This window comes from Pelecanus crispus, chromosome 7 (assembly GCF_030463565.1).
Source record: "Pelecanus crispus isolate bPelCri1 chromosome 7, bPelCri1.pri, whole genome shotgun sequence".
In the NCBI taxonomy this organism is placed as follows: domain Eukaryota; kingdom Metazoa; phylum Chordata; class Aves; order Pelecaniformes; family Pelecanidae; genus Pelecanus; species Pelecanus crispus.
In genome coordinates, this window is record NC_134649.1 from 3,229,425 (window position 1) to 3,241,745 (window position 12,321).

The 12,321-nt window shown below is 41.7% G+C and overlaps 1 protein-coding gene across 2 annotated transcripts in view; it reads left to right on the forward strand.

Moving 5' to 3' along the window:
• The window catches only part of MEGF11 (multiple EGF like domains 11), a 216,662-nt gene that overhangs the window by 131,865 nt on the left and 72,476 nt on the right, over nt 1–12,321 (forward strand). For both annotated transcript variants that reach the window (XM_075713468.1, XM_075713469.1), the window contains exon 9: nt 1,531–1,705. In XM_075713468.1, the coding sequence (XP_075569583.1) occupies nt 1,531–1,705 (175 nt within the window). The remainder of the gene's footprint in view (nt 1–1,530; nt 1,706–12,321) is intronic.

Below are 12,321 nucleotides of genomic sequence, written 5' to 3' on the forward strand. Positions count from 1 at the left end.
CCCCCTGTGCTCTCCCTTCCCACCCCCCCGAAACCTCCACCCCTTCAAACCAGGACTTAACGCATCTCCAGCCTTCCCCTCCGCCCCTAGCCCCCAGCCACAGCCTCAGCGTGGCTCCCCTCCTGTGGGAAGTTAGTGCCCTAAGGAAACCAGGGAGATGTTGTTTCTGTTTGTAGAAGAGCAAATGATGAATAAAGATAAACTGTTTGATAACAGGAGGAACAAAGGATAAGCCTTCCACCTACCAGATGCAGAAGGACCAGGCATTGTCCGGTCTTTTGGCTGGATTCTCCTTTCTACTTTTCTCTCTGTGTGCTCTCACAACAGTGTGGAATTGTCTGAATAGAAATGAAAGCCAGAGGATTAATGTTGGGCAGCAATGCTCATTATTCAGCATAAAGCAACTTGACTCATTTCCCTGCACAGCTGAGATGTAGTCCCAGGACTCCTGTTGACTCGTGCCCCAAATAAATCCCAAGGCTTCAGGTAGTGATCAGTTCTGTTCACTACGGCTGAATATTCCCTGCAAAACTCTTTTTCCAAGGAGATTTTTCTCTTCCAAAGCACTTTGCTTTCTACCTCTTCCTGCTGAAAAGTTCTGCTGACGTGGCGCTCACTTTTAAAAACACAAATTAGAATGGAAGAGAAGGAGAAGGAGAAGGAGAAGGAGAAGGAGAAGGGAGGAGAGGAGAGGAGAGGAGAGGAGAGGAGAGGAGAGGAGAGGAGAGGAGAGGAGAGGAGAGGAGAGGAGAGGAGAGGAGAGGAGAGGAGAGGAGGGGAGGGGAGGGGAGGGGAGGGGAGGGGAGGGGAGGGGAGGGGAGGGGAGGGGAGGGGAGGGGAGAGGAGAGGAGAGGAGAGGAGAGGAGAGGAGAGGAGAGGAGAGGAGAGGAGAGGAGAGGAGAGGAGAGGAGAGGAGAGGAGAGGAGAGGAGAGGAGAGGAGAGGAGAGGAGAGGAGAGGAGAGGAGAGGAGAGGAGAGGAGAGGAGAGGAGAGGAGAGGAGAGGAGAGGAGAGGAGAGGGGAGGGGAGGGGAGGGGAGGGGAGGGGAGGGGAGGAGAGTGTTCGTGCCACAGGACTCAGGTTTATCGTCACAACTTTCTTGATTGCATTCCTCCATCCATTGGAATTTCTCCTAACCCTGAACATCTCTGCCTGTATTATAGCCAAATAGCATGGCACAGGTGTGTCATACAACAGTATGCATTAATCGTGTTGTGGTTAATATCAGTAATCCAAGTCACATCGATTTAAGAATGGAAAAGCATAAACTTCAAAGGTGTAAAATCACGGGTGCTGTGGCAATTCCCAGATGTTTGGAAGTGGCGTGCCAGGGTGGTGTTTAGCACCATATTCCGTATTCGCTTCCTAAGTTATATGGCTGCTTATGTTCACCATCCTTAACGGTTTTCAGGTTTGTTGTGTTCTTAGCGTGACTCTTGCTGGCTTTGCATGTACAACATTCTACTGCTGTTTACGGACTGTATTTTTCTTTCATGTCCACATCTCATTAATGTCTGTCTGTCTTCATTAGTTGCCATCCATTGTCTGGAGAATGTAGCTGCAAAGTTGGCTGGGCTGGACTCTACTGCAATGAAACCTGTCCCCCTGGATACTACGGTGAAGGCTGCCAGCTGACCTGCCCTTGCCAGAACGGTGCAGATTGTGACAGCATCACCGGGAAGTGTTCGTGTGCACCGGGATATATGGTAAGTGAGAGCTGTGAATTTCATAAAGTACCTGCAAAAAATTAAATAGGATTTTAATCTGTTTTCAAATAATATTTGCATAACAGTGGCCAATGCAGGTAATTTTTCCCCATTCTGTTATAAGTCCACATAGTTCTCCTTTGAGCAGTGTCAGCTTATTACTTCTGGTTATTTACTTAACATCAGTATTGTAAGTTTATTACTGTTATAAGGATAAAGACATGGTTTTCCATCGTATATTCTAAGTCAAGACATAACAAAAAAGATGTCAGATTATTGTCTGCCTGGAAGAGCAGAAAAAGAATTCTCATGGCCTTTCAGCATGTTCCTTGTCAGTCACACTGTGATTTTAATAGATGAAGATCTTTTAAGATGTTACAAATGATAGAGCAATTTATGTCTTTTCTGAGCATATATGGCAGGTGTCTTTTACCTGAGCATCAGAAAGAGCTTCAGACGTTCTGAGGTAAACAAGCATTACATTTTATAGGTGAAATATAAAATGGGTGAAGAAATCAGCCAAGATGAAACAACAATTCAGAATTAAGGATTTCCAGGTTGTAGCAGAAAGTGTTAGGACATGGATCCACATGTCCAGTCCTGCTACAGCTGAGCATAATGGAGCTCTTGCTAGTAAGTTCCCTGGTCATCCATCTTTACTTCAGGAGAACACCACAGAAGAGATCTGCAGGCTATGTTTAAGAAACAATACTTCCTAAAGAAAAAAAATTATTTTCAAGAGAGAATTCTGCCACAACATCATTAGCAGTTGTCTTTTTGTAATCTGTGTCCTTAATTTTACATGATCTGTCCCCACAGGCTTATCTATATGTTTTCTATACTATTATAGTAAATATTAGTTATAATTACTAAGTTTACTAGAAAGCAAGCTTCAGATTCAAAGACATTCCCAATATTTTTAGAGCTTCCACTGACATTTAGCGGCCAACTAAAATGTGCAGCCTCCTACATGAGTTTTACCCTCTATTTTAAGTTACAACTTCAAAATGAGATGAGTAAATATCTTCAAATACTAGGGAACATGAGATGTGAACTTTGACCATATTGAAGCTCTTTTGATTTGTATTTATGAAACACAGTGGACATCGTACCAGGCAGCTTTAGAAACAACGGGAGGGGAATGGCATGTTGGATCTGGACAGCCGAGCAGCCACATCCTACCATCAGCGCCCACTGCGGTGTTTAGGGTTTTCTTGAAAAAACATTGCTGTATTCTGCAGAGGCATATGTTGTGCTGTCATCTATAGGGGAAGGCTGCACAGCTGTGTGACAAGATCCATAGTGTGGGAGTCCTATGTGAGATTAGTGGGATGCTAAAGCCTTTTTAGACTCCCTCCCTTTCAAATCCACACCTGAGCATGTGATCACGAACTGCATCTCCAGAACTGTGGAACAGGAGTTATGGCTTAAAGGCACTTTTGTTCTCTGCTTCATGTCAACAGCTGAACCTGAAAGTTGGAGCTTCCATCTAATTTCCAAGGGTTCTCTCAATGCCGGGTATAAACAGATTTTTTTAGGTGTGAGGGGTAGGACTGTCAAAAGCATCTATGCAAGACACTAGTTCTTAAAGAAGTAAAAAAAAGATGAAAAAGGCTTTGAGGTTTGATTCCCCACTCACTTACACTGACAGAAAACAAGAATTTATCTTCTCTATACAGTGGTGATACACAAGTAAATACAGACTGAAGGAAAGAATGAAGGCAGGAGCATGTTAGTAACAAATGCAAAATAAAAAGATACCAAGAACCTCTTTCTTATCAGGAATGCTGTTCAAGTTTGCAGCACAAAAATATTTTGGGACCCTTTACCATACACATCTTAAAAAAAGCATAGTTGTCCAATATATATTGCTTCAAGACAGTATTATTGCAGGCGCGAAGCCTGCGAAGTTCCTATCTCATTGCTTCAAAATAGTATTTAATCTCATAATAAAGAGCTTTCTTGCATTGACATTTAAACAGCTTGGTTATTGAGGATAGCTCTATAATCACTGAAGCATATTTAAGCATTAGTATCATTGCTCTCTCATAATATACTATAATCTCTGGCAATTAGTCCATGAGGGGAAGTAAAGCCTTGAAATCGCTAATTTATTGCCTCTGAAGCATATTTGTCATTCGTATGCATGCCAGCTGACTTGAGTTGCACTGGTTCTTTCAAATGCTAGAGAACATAGGCTGTAAAGAAAACTTGACAGGAACCTTTACTTCCTACCCCGGACCGGCGGTGTCCTGCCGAGCTGCTCTGGCTGTACGCTCCATCGTCTGGGCAGGGAGCAGGTGTCAGCGCTGCTTCACGACGCAGCCTGCAGGTCATGTGGAAGATGCTGTGGGGCCAGAACCCTCGCGAGGCTTGAAGTGGCTTCCCTCAATGACACGCTCAAGACCAGACTTTGCCTTCAAATATGCATGCCTGCCTCTTGCTGAGGCCATGGGGAGCTTTGCCTGCGGGTAGAATTTTGCCCTTGAATTCGGCTAGCCTGCAAGCGAGTGGCGCGACTGTTCACGAATGCAGGATGTCTCTTTTGGCAGTGCTGACAACAGAGTGATGCTAATACAGAACTGGGCAGAGCTAATTATTCAGAAAAGCCATAAATGAATCCCTTTTGCTTTTTCTAGCATGAAGTTTGGCTGATGCAGCTACAGCGTCAGGAATTTTGCCATTGTGATTGGAAAGAATGAAAGTGGGATCAACATCTTGCATTTTACAGAAACGTTTGATCTACACACGATTTTATATCACAGAGCGGGCTGAAGGGTTTCTGAGTAAGGGGGGAAGGAAGAGAATGTGGTGGGACATGGGATATAACTGCAAAATCTAACTGCGAAGGCAGAGAGGTTGGACCCGTAGGACTTTTGGGTTACTGGATGCCTGGAAAACATAGGGACCACGAAATGTCAGACTTTTCCTGACAAAGCACTCCGCCAGCCCACTTCTTTTGCACAGATGGCTTGTTTTTTAACTGTGCCCTGCCTCGGCTGTGTCAGGGCAGCTGGGCAGGGTTTCAGAATGAATCATCTGCAATCGCAGCCAAAACAGGGACATTTTGTTGGGATGCAGAACAAGCCATTAAAAACACAAAGCATCTGGTCACCTTTATTAAATGTATTAAGTAGAAAGGCAGCCGTCCCATAGGTTGACATGTACGTGAGCAGAGCACTTAATTTTTGGAAGTTAAGCAGATTCAAGTTTTAAAATAAAAATGCACATTGTAGCTCAGAAAATAATACATTATTTATTAGCTGTGACATTTCCAAAAATTCAAATGCCAAAGCTAAATATTGGTGAGCTTGCAGTTTTGGATAGAATTTCAAAGCATTTTGTGTCTTCTTTATTTGATGAATATTTTGGGTCAGATTCAACAACCAGATTTGCATATACCTAGCTCTGAAAACAAATTACATTGTTGTAAAGATGTTATTGGGTACCAGTACAGGTTATTTGTGTGAGGTTCTGATATGACTGTGCTCACGCTAAGGGATTGCACTATTTTAACTGTATGGGTGTCTAAACCGCAGTGCAGACACTGTGTGTAGACTTGACTAAAGAGGTGGCTGAGAAATCTGAGTGATGCACAATCATACCCAAAACGGCCCAGTTCTTGGAGGCAGCATACAGGCCAATAAAAATAGGATAATAAGAGCAGAGGAGACACAACAAAACCTTATTCCCCAAAATCACAGAGTATGTCTACAGCTACTCCTCATATGCTCCGGCAGTAGAGTCCACGCTGCAGGCCTGTTGGAAACCCTGTGCTTATTGCATCTCACTTGTAAAGGGAGGATAAAGGTTGTATCCATTTAATTAAGATGATTGCAGGGAATCATCATGATAAACGTACCAATAGGGCACTTCCCTGAAACTGGTATTTTTAACGTATTTGAGGATTGCCTCTCAATACTCATGTAATGAATTGCCAGTGATGCTTTTCTGAAGGATGGTTTTGAAAAGCCATTCTGCTGCCATCTCATTTGTGGCAAGAAGGAATCTGATAAAGACACAGGGAGTACACAAAGATTAGCCTTAAAAAGTATACAGGGAGATTCTTGACTGGTAGAAATTGGATCCTTACTCCCACACACAAATAGTCACTCCTTGCAATAAATTACTTGGATGCAGTTATGGAGGTGGTGAGAGGGATTATACTAAACTTGTTCCTCCCTCTCCTTTCAAATTCTGCTTTAAGATGCTCTCTTACAAGCCCACTGAAGTCAGTTGTGCAGTAGGGATGTAAAAGAAATCAGGATTTGCCCTGTCCTCTCTTCTTTTGTTTTTGGTTCATTGAATTTTATTCCTGTAATTCAATAAAAGTGGTGAAGAAGGCCAGAGGATATGAATTAAATATGACAGGAGACCACAGGAATCCTGACCTTCTGTCTCACAAGGAATTCTTGAAACCAACCCCCTGCACGGACCTATCAGCGCTCTAGCTACTGAAATCATTATAAATGCTATTGAAATACAACTAAGTTCCCCTTCTCCATTGCACAGCTAATTGCAACTTTCCTGAAAACAGTAGCTATCTAGAGACCTCATCCTGTGATATGCCTTTGTTTCTTTATGGATGCTTTGTTTTCTTCCTTTGAAAAATGGATTTAACTTCAAATGCTTTCATTCTGTCTATTGTGGCAAGGAGATACGTAGTTAAAACATTTCTCAGCCCAAGACACTCTGAGAAAACTTTAACACTTATCTATGGAATGTGCGGTCAGCTTTTACTTCAGCGGGCACTTAGGTCTATATTTCACATCTAGATGACAGAACTTATATTACTTTAAAGAGTTCATCTATTTATGCTGCAATTTTTTGAAGACCTGTCTGCTTTTATTGAACCCTGCATGCTGGCAAGCCAAGCTAGCACTTCATCACCAAAATGAAAGAATTCACTTTGACATTTTTCTATTCCTTGACTATATTGGTAGATCCCATACAAGCCAATCACAGTACAGGAAAGTATGGAAACTATAGGGGTGATGACCTCTTACTAGAAGGTTTTTCAGCTTTTGGAATGTTACTTGGATTCCCAAAGACTTTCCAAGATACAAGCCAGTACTGTGCATCTATAGCCATTTGCATCTTCTGGTGATGTTGCATCAAAATTGCATTTTAAGAACATAATACAATAATGCCTTTCAAATATATCCTTATATAAGTGCTTATGTATATATACCTCCAGCTGAGCTCAGTGGGAATCTGTGCACTTAAGGACTGAAACACAGGCTTAATCTGGGTCTATAAGTCCATAATTTGTCTACTATGCCAGAGTTTCTCAGTGTAATGCTTTCTCCACCACAAGGGTACAAATTGCTTCCAAGGTTTACACGTCCATGCCTGCACATCGGAGTAAAAGTCAGCCCCTGTAACACACAATAAGCAAGAGCTCGAGCACTGCGTAAAAATAAATATATATTATAGCGCTATAAACCTATTCAAATGCATAGCAAATGTATAATAAACTTTGTAACAGATAATCTCTCAGTACGAACACCCACACACAGTCTCAGGCCAGTCTTAGTCTGCCTCATGCCCACCCAGTGAGGGAAGTGACCAATTTACCCTTCTATAGAAATGAGGAGGACCATAATTTTGTGTTACCTGTAGAGGTCATAAGGAACTTACAGGTCCAGTCTGTTGAGTATTCCAGCCATGACTGGCTTCCTTCTGGCACATACAATATCTCTTGTTCCCTGAAGAAAATGTACAGGAGAGAAAAAACAATCTTTCCCTCTATATTAAAAAAAAATTGAAGCCTGCTCTCCTGTTCTACACCTTTAAAATTCTCTCTGTTGTGTAAAAGAAAAAAAAAAAGTAAATAGAAAGGAGCACCTTATCTTATCTTCAGTTGGATTTTCCCTGAAGGACCGAAATCCCATGTAGGTCTAGAGGAATTTGAAGAATCATTGCCTGTAGGTGTTTTCTAAACACTCAAGGTTGATAAATACAAATTTATCAGGCTATTCCCTCTCTTCTACATATTTGCTTTCATCTTTATTCTAAATGTATCATCCTTCACCACTTCAGAAGGAAGTAGGAAAAAAATGAATGAGACTTCTTTGTCTTACAAGCCCCTGGTTCAGTAGTAAAGTTATTTTATAAATTTCACAGAATTCTTAGTATAAAAAATGAACCTAAGGTTGGAGATAGTGGATCTGTTTTGGGGGCTTTAACTCATTTAAATGATCTGTTTCTCTTTGAGATAATTCCAAAAGTACTTCAGTGGAAGCTCATCTCAGAGCAACAGGGCACCTCATCAAAAGGTTTAAAAAGAAAAGACGAGGGGAAGAAATCTTCAATAGAGCCTGTGTCCTTTTATCCTTGATTTACCGAGCATATCAGTTACCCCCCTTTGTTAAGAGCAGTTTTCCTGTGTAGGTATAAAATGAATTCAACCATTTTATCAAGATATTCTTGTTACCAGCCACCAGTATAAATTTTACTTGCTGTAGGTGGGGAAAAGGTATTCTGGCACAGCAGTTGTCCAATTAACTAGAGTACTACAGGCAACAGAAATAGTTTGCCCAGTCTCATTTCATGAATTACCTAGATGCACAAGGAAGATGCATTTTCTTCTCACTGGTTTCCTATTTGTATTCATAATCCAATGTCTCAAAACCATTATGAATGGCTAGCAGTAGTGGCATTGGGTACACAAAAAGGCATCCATACTGTGCAGGTGGGTTTGAGCGTAGGCTGTACCTGGGAGTGAGTGAATTATTAATTAATAATAAAGGTAAAACAAGTTGTCCTATAAGCAGTGGAGCTAAAAGAGCCTTGTTTTCCACCGATTTCTATCCTTAGCCCCCTGGCTTTTCCTACCCCACTGTGGTAACCCTCTCTGTCAAGTCTCCTGTGACACTTTAGCTAGCAAAGGACACTCAGATGGGCTCATGGAGCTCAAATTCACATAATCCCCTCCCTGCATAACCAGGTTAAAAGTACCATGCATCATATTCCCTAAAAAGGAAAGTATTTTGCCTGAACAAAGACTGAATATTAAGTCATGACGTGGAAGAAATTGATTCCTGTGCTCCCAGCCTTTGAACTCTTTCCTGTTTATTGGTTTTCCCTTTGTTTCCCCTCAATTATTCAGAAGTTCTTAGCAGACTTTGTTTTAAGATGTTTGGGAATACCCCTGTGTAGCCATGACTCACTCCTCAGCTACCCCTGAGGTAGAGACAGACAACAGAAAGGCAAAACCAGCCCAGGACAACCGTCACTGGTGATCCAAGAAGCAGCGCAAGAGGGAACCTGCTTGGGTACAAAGAGAGTAGTGGGATGCAGCTGAAGAAACAGCAAAAAGACCTGGCAGTTTTGAAGTGTTCTGAAGAGTTTTGAGAAGATCATTTTGTAAAAGCAAGAAGGCAATGCAGTCTCTTTGATAACAGATATCTATGTGAGTTTTAGGTCTGGGGGTAAAGTGAAAGACAGGGATATGGGAAATTCAACTAAAATAACTTTTAAAAAATGGAAGACGTAACTTTGCCCTGGGAAACCGTGATGGGAGAAGTTAAAAATTATATTCACATGGTGCTTGAAAAGTGGATAAAGATGAAAATGCTATTAATTGTGAGACAATCAGTCACAAGAACACAATCAGGTCCTCTGTACTAACTATTCCTCCTCTGTACTAACTATTCCTGCATCCTAGATCCCCTTTTCCTGGTTCTGGTCTCAGAGGAATGCACTGTCCTTCGAACTTGCATTTTCTTGGTGTCTTCTGGATGGAGATAAGTCTGAAAACTCATCTGATAATTTTTTCTAAGCTTACAAATTACTAAACACGTGGATGTGGAACAAGAAGCGGGCAACAAACCCCACTCTGTTCCATACAGCCTAATTAAGAGTGAGCTGGAAAGTTCTTGACATGAAAGAATGTCACTTTCTAGTTGTACCGAAGCTTTTCCTTCAGCTGGGCTGCGTGTTGGTAGGTCTGAGTTTATTGACATAAATCAAAACCTCTCGTGCCCAATGTTTTGGTACATTCCTCGCATAAATAGAGCTGGTGAGGAATCGTGTGTACGTATCAGGATTTTTGCATATTCATAGACCAGAAGAAAACTACTTCTGAATTTCATCTTGATATCCCTTTTCATTGATGACCTCTAAATTTTCTTACCCACTTCTCTATGGATACAAAAGTGCGTATTTATGTGCATAAAATGGCTGTACTTTTTTTTTTTTTTTTTTTTTTTTTTTTGTAGGCCATTGGGACTAATAACCCACTATAAAGCTTTGCATCCCTAGGCTACTAGGTCTGATCCAGGCCAGGTCTGTACAGATTGAAAATGATCTTCTCTTGGCTGTGCAGTGGCTTGCATGAAATGACTTTGGTCTCAGTCCAGCTCCCTGTGGATCAGTACGTACATCACAAACCCCATTTCTATCAGCAGTGACTGGCAAATTTGCTGGCAGACTGAGCCATTTTACCACTTTACCTTCACAAACCATTGCTTCAGGTCAAGCTTGGTGGCGTGGCTGTGTGATCCATTTCAAAGGCCCTGTAGGACTTTTTCTGGGGACAAACAGCACAGGTACTCAGAGCTTTCAGAAGCTTCATAAGCATTGCAAGCCACCCGGATTGTACTGCATCTCTATTAAATGGCAGGTGCCTTTCTGAAAGATGGATTCACTTCTGAGATGGCCCTGCCAAGTGTAGACTAGAAAAGACAAACATCACCTCAATGCAAAGAAACTGGATGCAGGCTCAAACCAGTATTTCAATAACAACTCACAAATGGATTCTTCTGGCTCTGCTGTATTACAGGAGAAGATATCTTACATTCAGATCCCAACAGGGAAGATCATTATGGCGAGGCCACCTGTGCATTCCCAGGCTTTCAGACTAAGCCGCTCCCCTATTGATTTTTATATCAACGAACGAGGTGCTTGCTGCCCATTAGGCTTGTTGGTGTTCTCCCCCTGGAGCTCGTACTGACCAATTAGACATTTCTGCTGGAGCACTGGCAGCCACAGCGTTTAGGAGCCTGTGTTTTCCTAAACCCTGACAGTGTTCATGTCAGTGCCTGGCTACATGAGCCATAATGAGGGGTCTTCACTCACTTCAGGGCATTTGTTGTATGCTTTTGAGCAGGTGAACTATTGTACCGGAGTTTTTAACAAGAGCACTGGATGCACAAGACGCAGTGGGTCTCCCTCAGTTGTGGAAACTGCATCCCTTTCTTTGAATTCAATGGAATTTTTCAGGCTCTTTTATGAACTACTTCTATTGCATTCTGTTTTCTCGCTCTCTTATCAATGCACAAGCTCCAGGAATTGTCTGTGACAGCTCAAATTCTACTTTGTCAGCCCAAGTTTACCTGAACACAACTGCTAGCTTCGGTAGGATTGTCCCAGATATACAAGAGTAGAGTTTGTCTCAGTGACTACTTCTACTAATGAGAACTTATTCAGTCACACACAGTGTCTATAATTTGATAAGAACTTTGAGCAAGTCCCAGGTCTCCTCCTCTTTCTTCATATATTCACTTTTACTTCTGGTCTCTGCTGCAGTTTTATTTACCTGAATAACTCCAAAGTTTTCGTAAGTGGGTCCAAAGGAGCCAACTTCATATAGAAAGCCTGAATGTCTCTGCCTTTGTTGCTAGTTGACATATTTCCTGTATTTTATCCTTAATTGGCAATGTGGCTGTGTCAAATTGCATTTCCATTCCTGTAGCCTCGTTCAGAATCAGTGGAGCTCAATATTCTGTTCAGACTGAGTTATTTGATCTGAATTTTGCAGAGGAATAAACTGCTTGCCAATAACAGTGTCTCTCTTCATCTATTAAGCTTCTAAATGTATATATCTTTATCCACGCTATCTGTGGATCTATGCATAAAAGTGTTGGTAGCTGACTCTCCTGGTAGTTCAAATTGCAAACTGACATCATTAAAACCACCTAAGTATAGGATTTAAGTCACAGGTTAGTTTTTCATTTTATTTTCTGTCTAAGTATACTGTCAAAGGAGAAGACTTTATCCTTTACAGTCAGTCATGTATAAATGGAAAATCCTGGTGTGGTTTCTTATGCCAAAGAGCAACTGAAATTTTACCAGATCTTGAACTCTTTTGCCATAGGTTCTTTGATTTAGGAATACCTGTGAAACTTTGAAGGGGATACCTGTTTAACTGACTGTGTATGACTGCCAGGTTATTTACCAGCTTTTCAGAATGTACATCACAAACCCCATTAGCTTAAAGTTGACATATCTTTTCCTTTTTAGGTGCTTTCTTTTTTTGCTTTGATCTTTTCACATGTGGATCATGCAGCTCAGAACCAAGGTCAGACGCAGGTGTTAGCATCATCAGCCCCACACCTGCATATTTTCCATCCACATTGCTGCTTCTGTGGTTTCAGTGCTCTTAGCAAGAAACCAGCTGAGGATACCTGCTGTGTACAGCACATTTAACTCCTCCTGGACTCAGTCCATCCAGTCTGTGTGAACAAGAGTTCAGGCATGCACTGAGGTACTGAACTTAAATCATAGAATCAGAGAATCGTTTAGGTTGGAAAAGACCTTTAAGATCCAACCATTAACCTACACTACCAAATCCCACTAAACCAATCAAGGGTAGACTAGACTAAACCATGTCC